At 43.9% G+C, this 27,370-nt stretch overlaps 1 protein-coding gene across 3 annotated transcripts in view; it reads left to right on the top strand.

Moving 5' to 3' along the window:
- Positions 1–27,370, top strand: part of pole2 (polymerase (DNA directed), epsilon 2) — a 49,673-nt gene that overhangs the window by 8,945 nt on the left and 13,358 nt on the right. For all 3 annotated transcript variants that reach the window (XM_038776442.1, XM_038776462.1, XM_038776451.1), the window contains exons 4-11: positions 4,321–4,398; positions 7,644–7,737; positions 9,934–10,008; positions 10,707–10,790; positions 11,576–11,632; positions 14,985–15,033; positions 21,176–21,248; positions 24,358–24,530. In XM_038776442.1, coding sequence (XP_038632370.1) covers positions 4,321–4,398; positions 7,644–7,737; positions 9,934–10,008; positions 10,707–10,790; positions 11,576–11,632; positions 14,985–15,033; positions 21,176–21,248; positions 24,358–24,530 — 683 coding nt within the window. The remainder of the gene's footprint in view (positions 1–4,320; positions 4,399–7,643; positions 7,738–9,933; positions 10,009–10,706; positions 10,791–11,575; positions 11,633–14,984; positions 15,034–21,175; positions 21,249–24,357; positions 24,531–27,370) is intronic.

The following is a 27,370-nucleotide window of genomic DNA, read 5'->3' as shown; positions in this document are numbered from 1 at the left end:
CCTCCTGACCACAAGGGGGGGGGGGGGGGGTCCAACAGCATATCAACTGAAGTACAGAATATGCTCGACCCCTGGCCTCTATGCACAGAAGAGTCGTCTCAGGATTTCCCGAATAAATACTGTCGAGAAGGGACATCCCAAACTCAGGGGGCCAACAGGATACCAACCACAACACTGGACCGGGCCTAGCCCAGTACACTCCGACACACAAAGTCAGCACCCCTAGGATCTCCAGCACACCTGGTAACCTGTATCCCAGCCAGTCTTGCACCTCCTCCATCACGCCCAGGACAATGCAAATCCCCCACTGCTATCAGAAAATAATTACGACAGCCTCAATCGGGGAGACCCAATCACCGAAGAGAAGAAGAATCGTCAAGGTACCCAACAGTCGGGTGCCTAGGGAGGGGAGGCCGACTCCCTCCTCCCTGGTACAATAAGGGGGAATAGGATATCAAGCAAAGTGCAGGACTCTGCACAACCCAGACCCATGTGCACAGAGGACTCCAAGGATGTCCCTAAAGTGTGCCTTCAAAAAGGGACATGCGAAGCTCCAGGGGCAACAGAATTCCATCTACAGCACCGGACCTGGCCTAGCTCAACAAACTCTAACACACACAAGTCAGCTCCCCAAGACATCCAGCACACCCTAAAACCTATACCCCAGCTGGTCCTGCACCTCCTTAACTACCCCTAGGGCAGTGCACCTCCTCCACTGAACACACTGCTCACCCAGATGAAGAGACGAAGACTTAAAAGGTGATTGGGAAAAGAACATGAGATGAGGACTTTTTAAAAAAAACACAGTTGTGATTTGAAATGCAGGCCTGAAGAGGTGTTGCAGGCAGATTATATCGTGTCTGACAAGGAATTGGATAAATACGTGACAGGGAAATAAGGGTTTAGGGTCATGGGAATGAGTAGGATTAGTTAGATAGCTCTGCCAATGAACCAGGAACCAGCACAGGCATGATGGACCAAAAGGCTCTGTTCTTCTATGAACTGAGCCAGGCATAATTTGACGTTCCAAGGCAGTTTTGACATAGCCAATCTTATTCACCAATAAATCTGGAAGAATAGGCTTGGCACTGGGGGCTGGAATTGTTTTTACTAAGCTCTTGGTGACCATTCAAGCCAACATCCAAGTGGATAGGATGATCCTGGCTTGATGAGCAGCATCAAACTTGCTGGTGCTTTGTGCTAGCAGGCTACATGTTTTTGCTCGGTTAAACTCAGCAATTCTGCATACTCTGAGAACCCTAAGCCTTGGCTATGAAAACCACTAGACTTAGTTAAGTGGAGTGTGTCACTTCTGGGAAAGTGTCTGACTGCTACTGAGCGTACAGAACCTCTAGCTATATGAATTTCTCAAGTCACTTTGTCGTATTCAATATTTTCCCCGCGTCTTGACTGTGATAGAGAAATATAAACATGATTCATTAGGTAAGCAAAACTGAACTTTATTTCCGAATTAGAACTGACTGCTAGCAGTAAATGGCTGAGACTTGAATTCGGAAGGTAGTCAATTACAAGCTGCTGAGTCCGTCCCAAGTCTGCGATATTACAGAAAAAGAAGGCGATTCTTATACATTATAGGATCAAGATAACATGAATACAACTTGGTCAGGAATTTAATCGAAAGTAAAACATAAGTAATAATCGTTACAATGGCGTCACCTTGCTGACCTTTAGGGGACTCGAGTTTCATATCATTATCTTGTCTTTGTTTTAAGAAAGGGAAGAATTTGTTTAGGAACAGGAAGAGATAGTTGTTCAGCTTGTTATGTATTGAGACTGCTTCTAAGTTCAAGCCTTATCTAGACTCTCAGAGTCACCCAGTTCTCAGGACATGCTGTCTATGTGTATTCTGGGCCGTAGGTTATATGAAAATCAGTTTAAATTCACTTGTACCAAGAAAACTTGACTACTTTTCCCATCATGCCATTATTTGCTTCACACAATACCGCACTCCCCCCTTTTGTCATATCATGACAACCAGCTAAATAGGTATATCCATGATTCGTTTGAAAATGCATTTACACAAGCAGGAAAGCAATCCTATCCCTAGTAGCATTAGTAGCAGTAGAATAAAGGCCTTAAAGATCCAGTCAAATAATCCATGACCCAACCACCCTAGCCAACCCGGCGGGTTATAGTCGTGAAATTCACTGCCAATTTCTTGAATTTGAGAAGCCTGTTTCTTAATATGGTCGGCCAGGTTAGTGATATTTTCAGAGCCATCTGGAATGTAAGTACAGCACTCTTGGCCTATGATAGCGCACGTTCCTCCCTGCGAGGCTAACAGATAATCCAAAGCCAGTTGATTTTGTAATGCCACGGTCCGGACAGCCACTAGCTCAGCTGAGACCTCGGCCAGTGCCTGTCCAGTGTCCCTGGCTTCTGTTGCAGTTACGTTTGCCAGATTTTCCAAAGCTGAGGCCATGTAGATCAGTTCGTTCATGCCTTGCCCGTTCCATTTTAGAAATTGTACTTTTTGCTCGCGAGGGGGAGTACTTAAGGGTGGATAGGTCGATGATGCATTTGGGGTATGACAGATCCCAAAAAGCAGGATCCTGTCCAATTAATGGGGAGCCACGGATATGCTTTAGTGCTGCATATGAAATAGGTTCCATTGTAGGCTGTAAAATCATCAGCTGATGTCATCCAGGGGATTGTATTGGTAGGTTGCACCTACTTTGCCCCATTAACTTTCCTTTCCCTGATTTATTAAAACATATGGAACCTTGAACATTATACGAGTGGATAGTGAGGGAGGGTGGAGTCAGGACATGATTATAGGTAGGTTGATACGAAGCTGAAAATTTAGTCATGTCATAGCCAGCAGATCTCCATATTTTCATATTCCCCCTATCTCCCCTGATGCCTGTTTGATTTTGTCGTAAAATCCATTCAACTGTCTCTGCGGTATGAAAGGGGAGGATTGGAGAGGTATTCCTTCCCTCGAATGGACGGGGATGTGGGTACAAACCCAACACTTGCTAATATTCAATTTCTTGGCGTAAAGATATGACATATGTAAATAGGTATTGGAAGGCAGGTCTCGTTTAGTTCGTTTTTTTTACTACCGAGTGGCCACTAAGGCTAAGTAGTCCAGAAAGTCCAAAAATTATACTGAAGATCTTCATCCTGTGTTCTCGTCTGGGTTGGAGACTATCTTCTTGCAATCGGATAGATGTATCCAACTTGAACGTCCTTCAAGTTTGACCGAAGTTGGCATCGTCAGTAATACGAGGAATGGTCCGCTCCAGCGTTGTCCTAGTTTCTTTCTGTCCCAGTTTTTTTACCAACACGTGGTCTCCGGGTTTGACCACTGGATATCGAGGGACGGCTGTCCCTATCGTTACTGGGAGATGTGTGGTTGCAATTGTACAGGGCCTTGGTGAGGCCACACCTAGAATATTGTGTGCAGTTTTGGTCTTCTTTTCTGAGGAAGGATGTTCTTGCTCTCGGACTGCAGCGAAGGTTTACCAGACTGATTCCAGGGATGGCGGGACTGTCATATGAGGAGAGATTGACTATGATAGGATTTTCTCGCTGGCGTTCATAACAATAATAATAATCGCTTATTGTCACAAGTAGGCTTCAATGAAGTTACTGTGAAAAGCCCCTAATCGCTACATTCCACTTCGGGGAGACCAGTACGGGAATTGAACCTGTGCTGCTGGCCTTGTTCTGAATTACAAGCCAGCTGTTTAGCCCACTGTGCTAAACCACCCCTATGAGGGGGGGGTCTCATAGAGACTTATAAAATTCTAACAGGACTAGACCGGGTAGATGCAGGGAAGATGTTCCCAATGGTGGGTGTGTCCAGAACCAGGGGTCACAGTCTGAGGATTCAGGGTAAACCATTTTGAACAGAGATGAGGAGTCCTTTCTTCACCCAAAGAGTGGTGAGTCTGTGGAATTCATCACCACAGGAAGTAGTTGATGCTAAAACATTGAATATATTCAAGAGTCGGCTAGTTATAGCACTTGGGGAGAATGGGATCAAAGGTTATGGGCTATTGAGATGGATGATCATGATGAATGGCGGAGCAGGCTTGAAGGGCCAAAGTACCTCATCCTGCTCCTATCATCTATGTAAAGGAGTCCGAGACAAACAGAAATACAGTGAAATGTTTTGAGAAGGAGACAGAAAGAAAGATAACGACTGGAAGAGAAACAGAGTGCGAGATAACTTTTATTTCAGCAATGTCACAGGAGATTACGAATGGCATATGTTACTTTCATCTATTTAAACCAATTGCAACAGCAAACGGTGCAAGTTTGTTTTTAATAATTCTGTGCTTGCATATACAGAGAACACGTTTTCAATGTAATTGGTGCATTTGAAGTTCCTCGTTATATCTACAATTCGGAAAGGAAGAAGTTTTTACCGTGAGTTTTTACTAATTCTATTTATTTAGACGGCCAAACCATTCATAATTCTGCATGTACAGTGCTATTTGAGTGACTTTGTTCTCGGAAATAATCTTTCAATATTCAGGCCTATTATGATGTGGATTGCTTTTGGTCTATGTTTTTACACGATTCCTAAAAGCCCTGTTATGTAGTGGAACTAATGCATTTAATAAACTATTGGAACTCTGTAAATTATTTGTCACTAGTTACATTTTTCTTTTGTATATTGAGCCATTACTTCTTGAAAATGTGCTTTGCTGCTTCTGTATCCTGTTAGGCCCCCAGGTGGCCATTCGTTTCAGGTTACATAGAAAAAGGTAGAGGCTGTTTTTGAGGTATAATATCATAAGAGCATAGAGCCCATCTAATTTTGAATATGTTTAAAACTGGAATAAATTTAGCTTTTCGTTCACTGCGGAACTTCAGCAGTTTGATTATTCAAGGTACGATAGGCTCTAACTCACTTTCATAAAGTCTAGATCTGGGTTTTTCAAAGTGCGGGTCATGACCCGGGGGTGGGTGTCGGGAGGGGCGTGGAGTGATCAGTCACGCCGTTCCTGCGCTAGTCCCGATGTGGGAGAAGTGCCAAACGACCAATGCTGGCTTTTACATTGAGAATGGCGGCCATTGCAGTCTTCTAAATAAAAATAAATGAGGTTGTGTGGAGTCTTCCGGCCTGGAGCGACACCGGAGAGCAGGTTATGCACCCTGCACGTACACTTATCATCTAGTGCCTTTTACGTGCCAAATCACAGAGACGAGCTCCTTCCATTTTCTAGCTGCTGGCAACTGGACTGTGAAAATGGATTGTTTCCTTAAAAATAAGAGACGGCCAGAGACTCAAATAGGCAGTGTACCTACTCAACAGGATCTCACGGAGAGAACTGCGCAGGAGAGTCCAGGGCAGGACAGAACAGTTCTAGTGTTAGCTCGGTAGAGAACTCCAGGGCCTCTGGTTAAAGGCTACAGAGAAGAAACTTAACTCGGGAACAAAGCAGTATAAAGATGATTTCTTGAGATACGGTTTTGTCAATTGTGCCAATGCAAGTAAGGATGCAAAGCTCATGTGTGTTATATGCAGGGAAGTACTACCAAATGAGAGGAGAAGTTTCAGATTTTGAAAGAGAAATGGAGGGTGAAAAATCCCTTTTTGAGGTTGTGATACCAGAGTCATATTAATTTAGTGCTGACTCCAAATTAAAAGACTATGCCGCTGTAGCTGACCTGTGATACCACATTAAAAACACGCCAAAAGTCCATGAGGCTGTCATCGTTCTGGAGTAACATCTCCCAGGAGTATCCAGTGCTGAGTAAAACAAGCATTTTGTTGCTATTGCCCTTCATGACCTACATGTGGATTTGGATTTTGTTTATTGTCACATGTACCAAGGTACAGTGAAAAGTATTTTTCTGCGAGCAGCTCAACAGATCATTAAGTACACGAAAAGGAAATAAAAGAAAATACATAATAGGGCAACACAAGGTACACAATGTACCTACATAACACTGACATCAGATGAAGCATACAGGGGTGTAGTATTAATGAGGTCAGTCCATAAGAGGGTCGTTTAGGAGTCTGGTAACAACGGGGAAGAAGCTGTTTTTGAGTCTGCTTGTGCGTGTTCTCAGACTTTTGTATCTCCTGCCCAATGGAAGAAGTGAGTAAGCCGGGTGGGAGGGGTCTTTGATTATGCTGCCCGCCTTCCCCAGGCAGCGGGAGGTGTAGATGGAGTCAGTGGATGGGAGGCAGGTTTGTGTGATGGACTGAGCTGTGTTCACGACTCTCTGAAGTTTCTTGCGGTCTTGGGCCGAGCAGTTGCCATACCAGGCTGTGATGCAGCCAGATAGGATGCTTTCTATGGTGCATCTGTAAAAGTTGGTAAGAGTTTATGTGGACATGCCAAATTTCCTTAGTTCCCTGAGGAATTATAGGCGCTGTTGTGCTTTCTTGATGGTAGCGTCGACGTGGGTGGACCAGAACTGGCTGAGGTCTACACCTGATATGCACATTGCTCTCTCATCCTTTCAACCTGATTCAAGTGAGATTGTGAGGACCAAGCAGGCTCCACTTTCTCAGTGGCATGCGTTGCGAAGGTCGGCTGCCGTGAGTTGCGAAAGGCGGCGAGTTGGCAAAAGTGGGTCCCGGGGGGAAAAAAAAGTTGAAAATTGCTAGTCAAGATTCTGCCTTCTTGATTTCAAATATAATTAACTAACTCAATAGGTAAACAATGAAATCTTCTTGAATACATATCTCATCATGGTATCAGGTTAACAAGCATCCATAAAATATTATAACTATATAGGCTAGGCTTCTTGGATACCGGAAGGAAACAATTGTCACACAATGTCTTTAAAAACAATTAAACTAAACAAGCAGGTGAACAGGGATGCAATTTAAAGCATTGCCTAAAGACCATAAGATATAGGAGCAGAATTAGGCCACTCGGCCCATCGAGTCTGCTCCACCATTCAATCATGGCTGATATTTTTCTCATCCCCATTCTCCTGCCTTCTCCCCATAACCCCTGATCCCCTTATTAATCAAGAACCTATCTATCTCTGCCTTAAAGACACTCCGTGAATTGGCCTCCACAGCCTTCTGCGGCAAAGAGTTCCACAGATTCACCACCCTCTGGCTGAAGACATTCCTCCTCATCTCTGTTTTAAAGGATTGTCCCTTTAGTCTGAGATTGTGTCCTCTTCTAGTTTTTCCTACGAGTGGAAACATCCTCTCCACATCCACTCTATCCAGGCCTTTCAGTATCTTGTAAGTTTCAACAAGATCCCCCCTCATTCTTCTAAGCTCCAACGAGTACAGACCCAGAGTCCTCACTCATATGACAAGCTGTTCATTCCAGGAATCATTTTTGTGAACCTCCTCTGCACCCCCTCCAAGGCCAGCACATCCTTCCTTAGATATGGGGCCTAAAACTGCTCACAATACTCCAAATGGGGTCTGACCAGAGCCTTATACAGCCTCAGAAGTACATACCTGGTCTTGTATTCTAGCCCTCTCAAAGTGAAAGCTAGCATTGCATTTGCCTTCCTAACTGCCGAGTGAACCTGCACGTTAATATATTTAATTTTGTCACTGCTCCTGTGCATCAACCTGGTTGTATTGTTTTCTTTTTGAACTTGGAAAAGTAATTGCAAATTAAATTAACTTGTATTATTTTTTACAAAACAAGGATTTTGGCTAAAATCTTGTTTCTGCATTGCAGCCTTGCTATGACAGATCGTAGTGCATCTTGTCTGTTTGGAACGGCCAGAAACAAAGCTGAACTTTTTTGTGAGCGCTATACGATTATGCAACAGGTAAGGGAGAGGACTAAAAGTAGAATTTGCACACGCTTGGGAGAAAATTATTTCCTTGATTCATAATTTGTTACTTTTTTATTTAAAGGACTAGACATCATAGAATCTGTACAGTGCAGAAGGATGCCATTTGGCCCATTGAGTCTGCATCAACTCTCCAAAAGAGCACCCTAACCTAGGCCCACTCTACCACCCTATCCCCATAACCCTGTCTAACTGTAGGCACTAAGGGACAATTTAGCATGGCCAATCTACCTAACCTGCACACATTTGGACTGTTGGAAGAAATGGGAACACTCGAGGTATCCCACACCGAATGGGTAAAAGATGCAAACTCCACACAATCACCCAAGGTCGGAATTGAACCCGGGTCCCTGGCGCTGTGAGGCAGCGGTGTTAACCACTGTGCTTTTTCAAACAAATCACTTCAAACACCATTTTCAAACAAATCACTTCAATGGATATTTAGAGTACATATGGCTATTCTTCAGAGCTAAAGAGAGGAAGAAATGTGACGGATTTTATACTGTTTGAAGAGGTGGAATACAGTAGGAGGTTCTGGGGTAGATGAAAACTAGGAGATATTTGACGAAGGCGTCAGGGACACAAAACAAAGGGAGTGGTAAGAGTGTTAAAGACTAAAGAAGGTGCTGATACAGGTATAAAGGTAAGATTCAGATGGCCCTGTGGGGGGAGAAGGAGCAAAGGGGCAAAAAAAAAAAGAGAATTAAACAAGGGGGGTCAAGAAGAGAGTTCGTAGTCTGAAGTTTTTGAACTCAAATGTTAAGTCTAGAAGGCTGTAAAATGTCTAATTGGAAGATGAGGTGCTGTTCCTCCAGTTTGTGTTGGCTTCAACATTGCAGCTGGCAATGGACAGACATATGGGCATGAGAGCAAAATGGTGAGTTGAAATGGCAAGCAACAGGAAAGTCGGGGTCATGCTTGCAGACTGAGCGATCACCCAGTCTGCGTTTAGTCTCCCCACTGTAGATGGGACCGCATTGGGAGCAGTAAATACAGGAGACCAATTGAAGGAGGTGCAAGTGAAAACTGCTGCGTCATGACAGAAGCAGCGTTTTGGGAGCTAGCACCATTGGAACAGATGCAATGGAGGCGGAGAAACTAGGAGAATGGGATGGAGCCCTTACAGGAGGTGGGGTGTGAGGAGCTGTAGTTGAGGTAGCTGTGGGAGTCGGTGAGCTTGTAATGAATATTGGTAGTCAGTCTATCATCAGAAGTGGAAACAGGTCAAGGAAGGGAAGTGTCGGAGATGGACCATGTGAAGATGAGAGAAGGGTGGCCTCCCACTGCTTTCAGTTCTATGCATACAGCCCTAGTATTTGGTGGAAGCTTGCAGTTGTGCACAGAAGTAGAGCATTGGAAATAATGTTTATGGCATATTCTAGGTGCAATTTGGCAAATTACACTTTGGTTAGCACTGTTGCCTCACGGCGCCGAGGACCCGGATCACTGTCCATGTGAAGTTTGCACATTTTCCCTGTTTCTGCATGGGTCTCACCCACACAATCCAAAACAATGTGCTGGCCACGCTAAATTGCCCCTTAATAGGAAAAAATGAATTGGTTACTGTAACTTTTTTTTTTAAATAACCGCATAGACATTTTGACTTTTAAATTGTTGTAAATTGCTCTATCCTGCACATATATAAACAAAATTACTTCTACAAAGCATCCTAATATGCATTTTCTACATTTCTATCAGTCACATGAAAATCCTCAACTTCTATGAAACAGCAGCATTATTTTAGTTTAAATGGGCGGAGTTTCCGCTCAACCTGACGCGTGTTTGTAAAGGCGGCCCACCATTGGCTGGAAGGGCCATCATCTGGGCATGCCGTTGTCAATGGGGTTTCCCGTCAAATGCACCCCTCACTGCCGGGAAACCGGGGGTCTGGCGCCGGCGGGATTAAAAGATCCCGTCAGCATGAACAGCCATAAAATTCCGGCCAATAAATTTGACTCCTCAGGAAGGAAAGGCTTTACTTTATATGTGGAATCATGCAGCACAGAGGAAGCTAAGCAGTCCATTGTGTCCATGTCAGTTCTTGGGGAGAGATTTGGCAGTGTTATTGATTTCCGTTTAATGATGTCCCTATTTCAAACTTGAGAAAAGTTAGGTAACTAAAATTGATAAACAACTTGTTTCACCTCATATTCTTAACACTTTATTTTCTAGCGAACGCATAGACATGAATTATTTACACCGCCCGTGACAGGTGCACACCCTGATGAGAACAGGAATAAGTTTCAAGTAAGTTTGACAACAGTTGAGCTTCTTAAAATTGTTTCTGCTTGACCGTCACTCTAATTTTTCTCCAACTTTCTTCCTCTCTTTTATCTTTTACACATTTTGGGGAGAGTTTAAGAACCACACAGGGTGGGAACAACCTGAAAATCATAGTGGATCAATACATGCCCTGTTCACACTTATGATCCATTTGCTGCTTGGGTTGGTTCCTGAGGTGGGAGTCAGAGCACTTGCCCTTTTCAGGTGGGGATCCACTTATAATATGTAATTCGGGGTTTTATGCCACACAGCAGCAACTCAACGAAGGGGCTCATGGTAATTTCTAACCCATATTTACTGTCACATAATTAGCACAATTCTTCCATAAAGCTGATTGACCAATTAACAGCTATTTTTATGTCGATCCTTTCCATAGTCTGCAAAGAAAACAGATACAGCAATTTGAAAATGGTGACATTAGGTACAACGTAAATTGCAGAATAAATACTGAAATGTTCCCCTTTTGGATAGTGTACGATAATGGGAAGGGAAAAGTGAAATGAGGAAGGAGGTGCTATTCTGCGGTAAATCAAATGCAGTACTTGAGCTATTTTAAGCTGCTGGGAGGTGGGCTGCAAGTATCTCCACAGTATAAAGTAAGGAAGAAAATGCTATTTAAACCTGTAATGCCAATTTTTCAGATTTGCTGCTTTATTTTTTAGCTAAACACCGTGGAAATGCTCCTTGGCAGCACATCCAAAATTGGAGAAGTTATTGTTCTGGGGATGATAACACAACTTAAAGAGGTAGGCTAACAAAAAATATGCTGAAAGACAGCAATTATTTTCTGCTCGATTCTGAGAGCAATAAAATGAACAACAGTAGGATAAATGTAAAGTGATATAAGATCATTACGTATTTGAGAAGTTCAGTGTTGCACTGCTTTTAATGGAGATATCTGATCTGGATGTTTGCCTATATTTTACCCACATTTTGAATTGATGCAGTGGAGCTTTGTTACTCTAAATAAAATTATGGTGAAGTTGCTTAAAATACTTGCTACATATTATGGCTATACCAAATAGTGAGATCCCATTGTGGGAATGATACATGGCCTGCATTGTTAACTATCAAAACCTGGTGGTAGAAATACCACCATTGGACTCCGAATCCCTGAAAGGTTAACCAGGTTGCTGTAGTTTGCTTGTTGTCCAGTAACCTCTTTTGGAATTGTGCATGCTGTGTGAGAAGTGGATTGGGCTCACTTGCCATGACTCTCTCACAAACATTCACTGTACAGGCAGTCACACAAAGGGTGGTCACATGGGTAAGATGCACAAGTTGCTGCCTGTAATACTGTGCCCCACCGTACGACTGGGAGAAAAGCGGGGGAATTTGGGAGAGTGAGCAATAAATTATTTGTTGTCCTAACTTGAGTAATATTATTAGCTATCACTGACACCACTTTTGTCATTGTTTTTAAACCAATATCTAAAAAAAATCCAGTGCATCCAAAAACTGAAATGAACATTTTGTTTTCAGTGTTATGAATGCGGAATGACTATTTTATTAATTGTGTTTGCTGTTTTAGGGGAAATTCTTTCTTGAAGATCCGACTGGAACTGTTCAACTTGACCTTAGCAAAGCCATATCCTTTTATGTGCTCTCCACCATGGAGTTTAAAACTCTTGTGACTTCGGAGGGAAAAGCAAAGTATAGCCACAGTTTTAACACCTAAACTTAAAGGAGATGAAATGAGAACATAAGATGTAGGAGCAGAAGAAGGCCATTCGGCCCATCGAGTCTGCTCTGCCACTTCATGAGATTGTGACTGATGTGATATGATAATCCTCAGCTTCACTTTCCCGCCTTATCTCCATAACACTTGATTCCCTTACTGATTAAAGATCAAGTCAAATACAGTTATTTGGTTATAAAGTTGTATTGTAAGAAAAAGGAAAAATTGAGAGAGTGAGGGAACTCCACTTTCATAAAATCTTGGAAAGGAATGAGTTGGAGTAAGAAATGGTTCAGTAAAACCCCTGATGTCAACAATTGAGAACAATGGAATGAATCTGAGGAAAGGTTTCTGAGAAACAGTGCTCATAGTAATATTAACTGAAATTAAAAAAAATAATAATATAAATTTAGAGTACCCAATTATTTTAAACTTTCATTTTGTATTTCTACAAAATATATTGGTTACCAGATAATTGGACCTATTGCTAATGCAGAGCAAGTATAAGCAGATTGAGTTAATGAAATGTAGAAACTCTGCTTGGGGATCAGAAAACATCTTCATGCACTGTGTTAGGTGAATTGAATATTCTGAATTCTCCCTCTGTGTTCCCAAATAGGTGCCGGACTGTGGCGACCAGGGGATTTTCACAGTAACTTAATTGCAGTGTTAATGTAAGCCTACTTGTGACGCGACTTAAGATGATTATTGGTATTATTATTTTTCCTTTGGGATCAGGCTCCAAATCATCCGGACTGTTTGGGAGAAAATGTTTCTGCTTGGGTGCAGAAAAATATTGAATTTCCACAGAATTGAGAGATAAATCCCAAAAAGAGAGTAACTATTACAAGATTTATCCTGTTACATTTTTTTCTTTCACAAGCTTTAGAAATTACAGTTGGTGGACAGTGACTGGTAAAATCACCCCCTGATTTATCATTAAGACGATCAGACCAAAAGGTTTGATTCAGGATCTGTTTGTCTCTGTTGGGGCAATAATTGGGATGCTATAATAATGCTATAATTTCCTGTGCCAGCCTCCCCGGACAGGCGCCGGAATGTGGCGACTAGGGGCTTTTCACAGTAACTTAATTGAAGCCTACTCGTGACAATAAGCGATTTTCATTTCATTTCATTTCATAATTAACCTAAATTCTCTGAGCTGGGAACAGTCAGGCAGAATTATTTTGCTGATTGCAATCCAATGATTCCTGCTGGAAGGTATTTGGATACCTGGAGCTGGATCCTCCGCTTCCTGCCACCGGCAGCAAGATTTGCAATTGGGTTGGAGAATAGCATGCAATGGTTGGTGCCGATTATGACACTGGGGCTCTCACCGGGGGGGAGAGTGGCAGGGAACAGGTTGGTGCCAAGTCCGTGGACTCGGGATTTCCCCGTCGGGATCAATGTGGTCTGGCTCAGGCCGCCATTGCTGCAGTATGTCATTTAAATGCACCCCTCTGTTGCTACTTACTGGCTCCTGGCTGCTCACACTGCTGACTGCTGACTGATCACTGTGTCCTGTAAATGCTCAAAGAGCCTCTGGTGATGTGGGAGCCCACCGAGACTGCCATTTTGGAAACCCCCATATCCCAGCAGTATCATCAAGGGAATAGTAATAATAATCTTTATTAGTGACATAAGTAGTCTTACATTAACACTGCAATGAAGTTACTGTAAAAAGCCCTTAGTTGCCATACTCTGTGCCTTCTTGGGTACACTGAGGGAGAATTCAGAATGTCTGATTCACCTAATTAGCTGGTTTTTCGGGACTTGTGGGAGGAAACCGGAGCACTGTGACCATGTTGAGTCATTGGCCCACCACGTGTTAGCATTCCTCAGTGTAATCCTCAGAAGCGCAGCTACACTGCAGAGGAAGCAGGGGATTAGCAGAGCTCATCCCAGCCAAAAGACACCTGCACAATGGCATTTGGAACCCTCCCTGGCACACTGCCCGTCTCAGAGCAGAGGCCTCAGCAATGGCACCCACTTCTCAGGATCACTAGCTGTCTCCTCCTGGTGAGGCTGGCAGCATTGACTGCCTTTTCCACCATCTTTCCAGGCGCTGTTCAGGAGGGTGGGCTTGAGTCTGTGGCCCAACCTGGGGAAGAGGGTGTCCCTCCTCTCCTCATTGGCATCAAGCAGTGAGTCCACTTCAGACTCCTGAAATTGGGGGGCAGGTCTTCTCTGAGCCACCTTCGTGGCTGGAATGAGTGTGCGATTGGTAGAGCACTTATAAGCAGCTCCAGCTTGTCAGGATCTTTAGTGCAAATTCTGACCCCAGAGGTTACACCGCCTGTGGTGATGGGAATTGCTTCCGATTCACGCTGGCAGAGTGCAGGCCCATTTGCGTGTCCTAAATCACAGAACAAATAGCATCCCCAATGGGAACGCGAATTGCATGCTATTGATTTCCGGCGAGAACACTTTGGGATTTACCGGCTGTTCACGCCAGGCGGATATTACGGTCCCACGGAGGGCGCACGGGTTTCCCGGCGATGAGGGGTGCAGTCAACGAGAAATCCCGTTGACAACGGCGGTGCCAGAAAATCCTGCTGGCAGGCCTCCACATCTGCTGAAAAACAAGCGGCGGGTTGCTCGGTAAATCCCATCCGTAGTCTCCTAAATGGAGAATTCGGTCCTAGATGGGGACAGGATTGGGCTGGAATATGGTGCTTCGCACTGATCAGTAGCAAGCCAATATCCGCAGTCTTTACTCCTACATGAAGAGTTCCACATTGCGTGTGTTACTGGAGGGCTGTTGGCATTCTTGGAATGGTTTTACAACAACTTGACGAGTGTTTTTTTTTAAATATGCAAAGAAAGAAAAATACACAAGATGTGAAAATCCTCATTTTACTATTGCACTGCAGAACATTCAATGCGCCGAATGGTCTCCTTCTGCACTGTAAATTCTATGATTTGTATAAGCTTTAGATAAAAATGTATGAAACCAGAACCAATGGAAAATTGTTTCCCAGTGACCATTGGGTCTCTATCTGCGTTTGCATTAAATCTACCACCAACGCAATTGTCACCTGAAGTGATTTGTCTTTTCATTGAATATTCCCTCAGTTAAGAGAACTGTCTAACCTTCATTCAGTTGCTCTTATATGATCCAAGGGTTAGTGTGCCAAAAAAGCTGACTACAGTGGGAGCTTTCCATTAATGTTAAGTATCTTTAAAAAAAATGCATTTTCTGTAATTTATGATCCTGAAAATCCATATTTTCTTGTTAATAATTTCTTTAACATCAAAGCACCAGTTTCACAGTGGCTTGTATACCGAATCCTGCTTCGTTCTTACAGAAGGTAATGAATGAGAATTAATTTATCTTGACAGTTTTTGCAGAAATTTCATGTTTTACTGCCACCAAATACCATTGCCTTGTGAACTCTCTTTGTTTTTTCATCTACTTCAATGGGAGGTTGCACAATACTGTTTTTTGGCTGCATTGAAAAGTATCTTTGTTCTTGAATTTCAACAGTTCAATTGAGGTGATTTAAAAAAGATATTGATGAGTTGTACCCTAATTGTAACAGGACGACATGAACCCTAATCATAACTACAGGTTGAGCAGCCCTTATCCAAAATTCAAAAAGCTCTGAAATCCGCACTTTTTACGGCTTGGTCAAATCTGCTGTTTTTTGATGCTGTCTTTGATGTAAGATTTGGTGACAAATTTCTGCTGCCTGGACACGGCACTGTTCTCCACAAAGCGGTTGTGGATCGTTTTGGTCCCACTCGGTGTCTTGGGATGTCGGAGGTCCATCTGCCTGAACCCATTACAGATGAAACCAGAAATCCAACGTGGCCATTTTGGCCACCGAGAAGCAAGTGCAAAGACGCAAAGACTTGGTCTACCCGGTGAGGGGGATTCTGGAGACGCGTGCTGGCATATGCTCATGGCTGGGGACATGAGCCCCGCGTTCTCTCTGTCTCTCTCTCTCTCTCTTTCAATTGGCTTTGCAAAACGTCTCTCCAGTCAGCAGGGAATCACAGGGCCCCCTCCTGTCTGCACTGTGGCAAACTCACTGGATGAGCTACCTCATTATACAAGTATTCCAAAATCCAAAAATTTCCAAAATCCGAGACAATTTCGGCCCCAAGCATTTCGGATAAGGGATTCTCAATCTGTATTTGTTAATAAGCTATTGTAATATTGGGGGCAGCACGGTAGCATGGTGGTTAGCATAAATGCTTCACAGCTCCAGGGTCCCAGGTTCGATTCCCGGCTGGGTCACTGTCTGTGTGGAGTCTGCACGTCCTCCCCGTGTGTGCGTGGGTTTCCTCCGGGTGCTCCGGTTTCCTCCCACAGTCCAAAGATGTGCGGTTAGGTGGATTGGCCATGCTAAATTGCCCGTAGTGTCCTAAAAAGTAAGGTTAAGGGGGGGGGGTTGTTGGGTTACGGGTATAGGGTGGATACGTGGGTTTGAGTAGGGTGATCATTGCTCGGCACAACATCGAGGGCCGGAGGGCCTGTTCTGTGCTGTACTGTTCTGTTCTAATAAGGTAATAATTTGCATTTAGCTGGTGCCTTTCGTAAAATCAGGACATTCCAAAGTTCTTTCAGCCAAAGAAGTACTTCTGAAAGGTCGTCCCTGTTGTAAGGAAACAGGACAACCAATTTGTGAACAACAAGGTCTCTCTGTTATTGGCTAGAAAATCTATTTTTGGAGTATTAGTTGAGGAATTATTTCCGACACCAGAAGAACTCTCCTGCTTTTCTTTGAAAATCCCTGTGGATTTGTGAAAATCTTTTGCATCTGAAAGAGCAGGTTTCACATGTCATCCAAAAACTGGCACCTCCAACGGTGCAGCACACCCTCAACTGAACTGAAAATTCAGCCTAGATTATATGATCTGGAATGGGACTTGAATGTTATAACCGTCTGATGAGGCAAGAGTGCTGACAGCTATTTAATTTTCCTGACGGCTCACTGTTTGAACATCCCAAATCAGATTTTCCCTTTTATTCTTTCATGGGATGTGGGCATTGCCATTTGTTGCCCAGTCCTAATTGCTCTAGAGATGGTGTTGCTGAGGTGCCTTCTTTCTATCCAACTGAAACCGACCCTAATTAACATCACAAAGTGAGATGCATTACGACTGTGCTGTATTTTCCCTCCTCATTGTCCTTTACCTTGCTATTGCCTTTGACACTGTCCACAAACCATCCTTCTCCATCAGCTTTCCTGCATTGTTCAGATAAGTTTGTTCTCTCTTGGTTCCATCTTACCTATTGAATCGTAGTCTAGGTGTCTGCAGCAATAGCTTTCCTTTCTGCTGTGTTACCTCCTCAGGCTCCCAATGATCTATTTTTATCCCAGTCTTTTTCTCACCTGCAAAAGGCATCGCAAAAATCATCCACAGATATGGCATCAGGTTTCATATAATACCTGGTTCAACGTCTGCAATCTTTCGACTCTTCCACAACTTCTTTATTGTTAGATTCCTTGTCAGACATCCAATCTTGGAATGAACTGCAGTTTACTCCAATTGAACAATGGGAAGACTAACCCCTTTTGCCTGTGGCCTCTGATACAGGTTGCATATGGTTGCCACCAATTCCAATCCTCTCCCTGGTCACTTTCTAGAGCTGAACCAAATTGTTTGTTTGCATTTAGTATGTGAGACCTAAGCTGAGCTGAACCTATGTCCTCATCATCACAAAGACCATGGGCTGGATTCTCCCAGCCACGTGCCGGGCCGGAGAATCCCCGCAACCGCGCCACACCGCCCCGACCCCGGCACGCGATTCTCCACAGGGCGGAGAATCGTCGCGGGCCGCTCTATGCGGCCGGGCCGCCGATTCTCTGGCCCAGATGGGCCGAGTGGCCGCTCTAAAAAGGAAGAGTCCCACCGGCGCTGTCCACACCGGGTCGCAGCCGGCGGGAACTCTGCACGCAGGGTCAGGGGGCAGCCTGTTTGTTTGGGGGGGGGGGGGGGCTCCAGTGGGGCCTGGCCCGCTATAGGGGCCGACCGATTGGCAGGCTGGCCCTCTTGCTCCCTGGGCCTATTTTCTTACGGGCCGGCCCCTGAACTCCTGCGCCATGTTGCATCGGGGCTGGCACGCTGATGGAGGCCACCGTGCATGCGCGGGTTGGCTCGGCGCACAATTCGCGTCGGGGAGGCTGGAACCACTCCAACGCCGTGCTGGCCCACAGTAGGGGCCAGAATCGGTACTCCCAGCGGCCCGTTCACGCCGTCGTGAAACGTGACGGCATTTTCGACGGCATGGACCCTCTACCGCCGAATTGGAGAATCCCGCCCCACGTGCTTTGACTTACATTACATAATCCACCTGTAAACCTATATCTGCAGATAGCCACATCTGTGCCATTGTCATCTCCAAGCTCAACTATTCCAGTGCTCTCCATGCTAATTTCCCATCCTCCCAACACCTGTAAACTTCAGTTGGGCCAGGCTGCCCCCGAATGCATCCACACAGAGGTCCTGCCGGAAGAGCAGGTGTGAACAGCGCTAGCGGGACTCTGCTTTGTGGCATGACCACTCAGCCCATCCCGTGCCGAAAATCCCTGCGGGGGGGTCGGAGAATTCCGCCCCTGGTTCTGGACTCCCCCACCATTGGGAACCCACAAGTAGGCTTACATTAAGACTGCAATTAAGTTACTGTGAAAAGCCCCTAGTCGCAACATTCCGCCGTCTGTTCGGGTACACAGGGAGAATTCAGAATGTTCAATTCATCTAACAAGCACGTCTTTCGGGACCTGTGGGAGGAAACTGGAGCACCCGGAGGTAACCTACGCAGACACGGGGAGAACGTGCAAACTCCGTGCAGACAGTGACCCAAGCAAGTCCGGACAGACAGTGATCCAAGCAGGAATCAAACCTGGGACCCTGGCGCTGTGAAACTACAGTGCTAACCACTGTGCTACCGTGCCGCCCTGTATCTATCCTGTCTAGTCCTGTTACAATCCTATTGGTTTCTATGAGATTCCTCCTCATTCTTCTGAACTTCCATAAATATAATCCTAACCGACTGAATCTCTCCTCATATGTCAGTCCCACCATCCCCGGAATCAGTCTGTTAAACCTTCACTGCACTCCCTCTGTAGCAAGAACATTTTCCTTATTTAAGGATAACGAAACTGCATAAAATATTCCAGTTGTGATCTCACCAAGGCCCTTATAATTGCTGCAAGACATTGCTTCTCCTGTACTTGAATCCTCATGCTATGAAGGCCAACATACAATTTGCCTTCTTTACTGCCTGCTGCACCGCATGCTTGCCTTCAGTGACTGGTGTACGAGGATACCCAGGTCTCGTTGAACATTCCCCTCTCTCAATTTGTAGCCATTCAGATAATAATCTCCTTTCCTGTTTTTGCTACCAAAGTGGATAACCTCTCATTTATCCACATTATACTGCTTATCCACATCACACTGAGGCATCTCTGTATCCTCCTCACAGCTTCCACCCAACTTTGCAAATTTGAAGATTTGGTTCCCTCATCAAAATCATATTGTGAATAGCTGGAGTCCGAGCATCCATCCCTGCAGTACCCCACTAGTCACTACCTGCCATTCAAAAAAGACCCGTTTATTAATACTCTTTGTTTCCTGTCTGCCAACCAGTTTTCTATTCATCTCAATACACTACCCCATGTGCTTTATTTTACACGGTAATCTCTTATGTGGGACTTTCCACCTACCCGCACATCTTTGGGTTGTGGGGATGTGACCCACACAGACACGGAGGGAATGTGGAAACTCCACGTGGATAGTGACCCGGGGCCGGGATTGAACCCAGATCCTCAGCACCGTGAGGTGGCAGTGCTAACCACTGTGCCATAGTGCCGCCCTTCAATTTCCTTTTTAATGTCATTCCCCAACATCACCACGACAATTTGGATCTCAATATACAAACCCCCACTAATGTATTTTGCTCCTTAGTGTTCTACCCTTACAGATTCCACATCGCCAAGCTAATATCTTCTTCATTGTTGCATTAATTTCTTCTTTATCCAGCAATATAACTCCTCCTTTCCTTTTCCTTTTTGTCGTTTCCTAAATACTGTATACTCCTGGATAATCAGTTCCAATCCCTGGTCACCTTGCAGCCATGTTTCCATAATCCCGACTATATCATATCCGTTTACATCTATTTGCATAATTAATTCATCCACTTTATTGCAAATGCTCTGTAGGCACGGAGGCATTTAGCCTTGAGGCTTGCCATTTTTAACATGACTTGTCCCATTCCCACTATTTTCTCTGAGGTCCTGCTTGATTAATTTCCTTGATTTCTCTGCCAATCACTTTTATTATTCCCTTTATTGTCTTCTGTTCTTGTCCCTGATTCGCCTCCTATGACTCCTTACCTAGGTCTCTCCCCCCCACCCCCCACCATTTTTAGTTGGAAACCCTCCAAACATTCTAGTGAATACTCCCCCAGGTGCAATCCCTCCAATTTGTGCTGGTCCCAATGCCCCAGGAATTTGAAATTCCCCCCTCACACTATCTCTTCAGCCACATATTCATCCCATATATCCTGCTACTTCTGCTCTGACTAGCACGTGGCACTGGTAGTAATCCTGAGATCACTACATTTTGAGGTCCTACCTTTCAACTTACTTCCTAATTCCTTATATTCTGCTTTTAGGACCCCATCCACTTTTACCTATGTCGTTTGTACGAATGTGTACCACAACCATTGGCTGTTCACCGTCCCTCTCCAGAATGTTCTGTAGCCGCTCTGACACATCCTTGACCCCAGCAACAAGGAGGTAACATACCATCCTGGAGCCTCATTTGTAGTGACAGAAACGCCCATCTAGTCTCCTTAGAATTCAATCATAGAATTCCAACAGTGCAGAATGAGGCCATTCGGCCCATTGAGTCTACACCGACCTTCTGAAAGAGCACCCTAGCTAGGCCCACTCCCCCAACCTATCCCCGTAACCCCACCTAATCTGCACATCTTTGGACACTAAGGGGCAATTTAGCATGGCCAACCTACCTAACCTGCACAAATTTGGACTATGGGAGGAAACTGGAGCACCCGGAGGAAACTCCACACAGTCACCCAAGGCTGGATTGAACCCAGGTCCCTGGCACTGTGAAGCAGCAGTGCTAACCAATGTGCCACCCACTATAACTATTGCATTCCCACACTTTTTACTCCTACACTGTGCAGCAGAGCCAACCATGGAGCAATGAATGATCTACAGTATTGAACATGGGATGGTTATCAAAATTGTAGTATTTCTTTAAAAAATTAGATCGCTCTTTTCAAAATACTTAGTTAAGATTATATTCTTCTATTTTGATCGCGCAGAAAAGGATATATTTTGGCAAGCGTTGAGATGTGGAGCAAGATAGAATCTGATTACTCAGTTTTGTATGTTTGTAATTGGGTTTTTTTTTTTGGTAGTTTTACAATCAACATTAACTCTGAAAATGGATGTTATAATGAGAATTTCTTTACAGGGTGGTATGAAGATGGAATTTTCCATGTCAATGGATTTGGATTTCCACCTACTGAATCTTCCAGTGTTACTCGGTAATTTTTGCTACAGAGTTTTCTATGAAGTATCTGCTTTAGTGTAGTTTTTGGCATTTGATTTGATAAGTGAATAGTACTTTGGTTAATTGTAAAGCCCAAGGCTCAAACCATTATTGCAGACTATCAATGCTACTATACTAAACAATATATTTCATTTTACTTCCTTAACCAATAACCACTGTTTTTATCAATTTCACGCAATAATTAAAGTGCAATAAATTAATAAATATACAGTTTAATTTCCATTAGTAACTTGCATTTATATGATCTTTAAATGTTCAAAAATGTCCCAAGATGGGGCAGCACAGTGGTGCAGCGGTTAGCACTGCTGCCTCACAGTGCCGACGACCCGTGTTCGGTCCTGGCCCGGGGGCACTCCCCGTGTCTGCGTGGGCTTCATCCCCACATCCCAAAAAGATGTGCAGGGTAGGTGGATTGGCCACGCTAAATTGCCCCTTAACTGGAAAAAAAGAATTGGGTAACCTAAATTTATGCAAAAAAAAACCAACAAAAAAGTCCCAATATTCTTAATATAGAGGATTTTGGATTGTGGGTGCCAAGCTATTGAAGGCTGGATTAGTTAGAGAGAGAGGGGTTTTAAGGAGATCCTTCAAGATGGAAAAGCGAAGAAGTTTAGGAAGTGAATTCCAGAGAGTGTTGAAGAAAAGGGTTTTGTCGGAGTCAATGAAACAGTTTAAAGGAGGGATATAGAGCATTGAGAGGGGATTGATGTGGAGGAGGTTACAGAATTGAGATGGGGTGGGGGAATTCGCAGATGAAGAAATAGTTTTAAATTTGACTTACTGGGGGACCAGGAGCCAATGTCAGTGAGCACGTGGGGTGGAATGGGGTGCGGAACAGAATATTCACAGCAGAGTTTAGGATAATCTAATGGAGTGTCGGATAATGGAAAACTGGCGAGGAACTACATTTTGGTTCTGTGACAGCTAAAATAATGTAGTTGATTCATTGCAATGTGAGTTCTAGATCTCAGCTGGACACGAGACAAACTAGAAACTGGAATTTAGGAGCATTCTTGTTATGCAGTTGTTTCACTGCAATCAGGTCACACAAAGTACCCATAGAAAAGATTTTGTAACAGTTACTAGGTATATAGCACAGCTCAACCCAACTTATTCTGCTATACAAGTAATCATTCTCATTATAGAAATTTATGTTGCATTCTGTCTAATTGCTAGTGGATGTATTTGGCAATATGACAGAATTAATAATAATATAACACACACACATCTTTGTTTATGTCTAACCTAACAAGCCCCAAGCCAACTATACTGCTCACACTGAGAGTTTATATCTGCAATGTTGCGCTCTCCAGCAGCACTGTTGGTGGAGCAGAGTTGTCTTGAGGTTGGCCCTTCAGACTGTTTGCAAAAGGTAATGGAAATGTCAGATTAGTTGATGGTTTAGCAACAGGTGAGGTATGCTTTAAGCATTATCTGAAGCTTACTTCATTTCAGAAGGGCACCAGAAGAAATGTTGAAATTGGAATGCTGCAGGGAGCAGGTTGCATAATAATTAGAAGCTGGATGCCAGTATGAATTCCAGTGCTCCACCTCTGTATATTGCCATGAATAGCCAGACAGAGGACCGTTCGAAATATACCTGAATGAGCAAAATCCTACCTTTATGCCTGACTTTTATTTCTATAATAGCATCTAATCCTAATTACAGCCCTTGACTAAAAGTTCCTGTGTCAGATATGGAAGAAATCAGGGCAAAGTTTATTTGGCTGCTTAGGGTTTCTCAATCATAGGAACGGGAGTAGGCTGTTAAATCTCTCAATCCTCTTCCACCATTCTGTTCGATCATGGCTGATCTGTACCTCAGTTTCATTCACCACTGTTCCATGTCCCTCTACCCTTGTCCAACAAAAAAAAAAATGAAAATTTCAATTGACTTCGCATCCACAGCCTTTTGTGGGAAACAGTTACATGGAAACGGTAACAGAAAATCTGGAAAAAGTGCTCCCTGATGTAAATTTAGAGCTAGGACATTTTATTTTTTATTTTTATACAAATTTTAGAGTACCCAATTAATTTTTTCCAATTAAGGGGCAATTTAGCATGGCCAATCCACCCAGCCTGCACATCTTTGGGTTGTGGGGATGAAACCCATGCAAACACGGAGAGAATATGCAAACTCCACATGGACAGTGACCCAGAGCTGGGATCGAACCTGGGACCTCGGCGCCATGAGGCAGCAGTGCTACCCACTGCGCCACCGTGCTGCCCTTGAGCTAGGACATTTTAGCATTAAGATCACTTCCTTACTTAGTGTCAACATTCCATCAGCCCTTCCATTTACCCTTTGTACCTGTGCACTAGCTTCTAATGATTTGTGTATACAGATGCCTAAAACGCATTGCTCTTCAATGTATTCTGATTGTTATTCTCAGATCCAAAGTGGATTGTCTCTCACTTTCCCCACATTGATTTACCCACTCACTTTGTCTGCCCCAGTCCCTATTGTTTCCACTTCAGTCACTTGGAGATCTGGGTGTTCCGCTCAGATATAGATGTCTCTTGAGATAAATGTCTCCCGATTTCTCCTCAACATCTGTATGTTTTGACATTTTCTGAAAGGTTTCAAAGAGTTTGTTTCCTGATAATATGCTAAACTGCTTTGTGTGGTTAATTTTAAACTGTTAACCCAGTTTGATGAACAGAGATCAGCCTAAACTGTTGCATTCTTGCTCTTCATAAATTAATTCCACTTGACAATTAAAAAAAGATTGGATCGCTTCTTGGCTATGTTCAAACGTAGCGCTTCTTGGCCTTTTGGTTAAGATGAGTGTGGGATCAGGTGTAATGCCTCGATCTGGTATGTCTCTTGTGGGGACCATGAATTGGATTCAATTTGAATTGGTTTTTGGAGCAGGCAAGGAGCTGGATTAGGGGTTCGTCCCTGTCCACACTCTGAGCTCTGGCTTTGTAACTCTGATAAAGTAATGGATTAAAAGAAAAGAGAAGATTGGATCCATTATAAAGTAAAATCGTCGCGAGGGGAATATGGTCCTTATGTTGTTCGTGATTGTCCAGTCTTATCTACTTAATGATCTTGAAACGTTTCATGCTCTGTCCCTCAGAGCTTATTATGGCAACATAAACTTTTTTGGCGGTCCCTCTGCTACGTCGGTGAAGTCGTCTGCAAAATTAAAACAATTGGAGGAAGAAAATGAAGACGCCATGTTTGTTTTTGTCTCTGATGTATGGCTGGACCAGGTGGAAGTACTTGAAAAACTTCATATGATGTTTTCAGGTAATATGTTCACTATTTATTTAAACAAATATTTTTGGCTTATCAGGCTATGTAGAGTTTCATTGGACATCAGGGTGCTGAGCTAGTGTGAGCTTATACTTTGAGGGGAGAAAGCATCAAAGTTGCTCGGGATCTTGTCCTTGATCAGCAGCCATATCCATATCTTTTTCTCCTCCTTACCCTTACATTACTAACTTTCCTGATTTGTTTGGCTTTTAGAAACTTGAGCATTTGGGGGCAAATGCTCACTTGAGCATTTGAAACAAGTTGGCTTGTTGATGTGAATCTAAGATCCTAAATAATGTTATGTTTAACTGTATTACTGTAATTGTAAATCTTTTTATTGACAACAAGAACATAAGAAATAGTAGACCATGTAGCCCGTCGAGCCTGCTCTGGCATTCAATATGTCCCTTTCATGGCTGATCTTGGTCTTCAACTTCAATTTCCTCAATGAAAAAGGTGTGATAACATTGATTGGTGTAAGAGGGAGAATGCAGAGGCATTGGACAGAATACAGAGGAGATTCACAAGAATGATTCAATGGATAAAGAGCTGTAGCTATGAGGATAGATTAGAGAGCTCACCATGTTTTCCTTGAAGAAGAAAAAAGACTGAGAGGACACGGTGGAGGTATTCAAGATTGAAGGGTACGGACAAGGTGAATAGTGAGAAACTGTTCCGACTCAAGAGAGCATCAAGAATTAGAGGGCACAGATTCAAAATAATTGGCAAAAGGAGTAAAAGTGATGCGACAAAAAATGTATTTACCCAGAGGGTGATTGGAGTGTGGAATGAAATTCCTGAGAGGGTGATGGAGGCATGTTTGGTCGAGGTATTGATAAGGTTCCCCACGGTCGGCTATTGCAGAAAATACGGAGGCTGGGGATTGAGGGTGATTTAGAGATGTGGATCAGAAATTGGCTAGTTGAAAGAAGACAGAGAGTGGTGGTTGATGGGAAATGTTCAGAATGGAGTTCAGTTACGAGTGGCGTACCACAAGGATCTGTTCTGGGGCCGTTGCGGTTTGTCATTTTTATAAATGACCTAGAGGAGGGCGCAGAAGGATGGGTGAGTAAATTTGCAGACGACACTAAAGTCGGTGGAGTTGTAGACAGTGCGGAAGGATGTTGCAGGTTACAGAGGGACATAGATAAGCTGCAGAGCTGGGCTGAGAGGTGGCAAATGGAGTTTAATGTGGAGAAGTGTGAGGTGATTCACTTTGGAAAGAATAACAGGAATGCAGAATATTTGGCTAATGGTAAAATTCTTGGTAGTGTGGATGAGCAGAGGGATCTCGGTGTCCATGTACATAGATCCCTGAAAGTTGCCACCCAAGTTGATAGGGTTGTGAAGAAGGCCTATGGTGTGTTGGCCTTTATTGGTAGAGGGATTGAGTTCCGGAGCCATGAGGTCATGTTGCAGTTGTACAAAACTCTAGTACGGCCGCATTTGGAGTATTGCGTACTGTTCTGGTCGCCTCATTATAGGAAGGACGTGGAAGCTTTGGAGCGGGTGCAGAGGAGATTTACCAGGATGTTGCCTGGTATGGAGGGAAAATCTTATGAGGAAAGGCTGATGGACTTGAGGTTGTTTTCGTTAGAGAGAAGAAGGTTAAGAGGTGACTTAATAGAGGCATACAAAATGATCAGAGGGTTAGATAGGGTGGACAGAGAGCCTTCTCCCGCGGATGGAGGTGGCTAGCACGAGGGGACATAGCCTTAAATTGAGGGGTAATAGATATAGGACAGAGGTCAGAGGTGGGTTTTTTACGCAAAGAGTGGTGAGGCCGCGGAATGCCCTTTCTGCAACAGTAGTGAACTCGCCAACATTGTGGGCATTTAAAAGTTTATTGGATAAGCATATGGATGATAATGGCATAGTGTAGGTTAGATGGCCTTTAGTTTTTGGACTTCCCATGTTGGTGCAACATCGAGGGCCGAAGGGCCTGTACTGCGCTGTATCGTTCTATGTTCTATGTATTCAAAAGGGAATTGGATTGCTATCTGAAAAGAAAGAATGTGGAAAGTTAAGGGGATAATACAAGAGAGTGGGACTAGGTAGAATGCTCTTTCATTGTGTCAGTGCAGACTCAAAGGGGTGTATGGCCTCTTTTCTACACTGTAAAGATTCTGTGATTTCTGATCCTGTGATTTTTCTGCCCGCTCCATATATCCCTTAATTCCCTGGGATACCAAATATCTGTCCACGCCACCTTTAAATTTATTCGACAATGGTACATCCACAATCCTCTGGGTGGAGAATTCAAAAGATACACAACGTTTGAGTGAAGTGATTTCTCCTTATCTCAGTCCTAAATGGTTGGCCGTTTATTGTGAGATGTGCCCCCCTGTATTAGACTTCCTGGCCAATGGAAAGAAACTCAGCGTCCACCCAATCAAGCCCTGACAGATATTTATAAGTTTCAGTGAGATTGCCTCTCATTCTTCTAAACTCCAGAGAATATAAGCCCAATTTACTCCTCTTCTCATCATAGAACAACCCTCTCCTCTCGGGGACCTTCTTTGTACCACCTTCAATTCAAGTACATCCTTTCTAAAATATGAAGTCCAAACGGCACAGTGTGTTCCAGATGTGGTCTTGTGTACAATCATGTACAGTTGCACCAATACTTATTTATTCCTGTGCTCCAATCCCTTTGCAGTAAAGGCCAACGTGACATTTGCTTTCATTGGGCGGGCTTCTCCCACAATCGGCGGGGTGGCCCGACGCTGGCATCAAGAACGGCGCGAACCACTCCGGCATCGGGCCACCCGGAAGTTGTGGAATCCTCTGCACGTCTGGGGGCTAGGCCGGCGCCGGAGGGGTTGGCGCCACAC

Source organism: Scyliorhinus canicula, chromosome 2, assembly GCF_902713615.1.
Source record: "Scyliorhinus canicula chromosome 2, sScyCan1.1, whole genome shotgun sequence".
Classification (NCBI taxonomy): Eukaryota; Metazoa; Chordata; class Chondrichthyes; order Carcharhiniformes; family Scyliorhinidae; genus Scyliorhinus; species Scyliorhinus canicula.
Note: the sequence above shows the minus strand (reverse complement) of the source record. Positions and strands in the feature narration are given on the sequence as shown.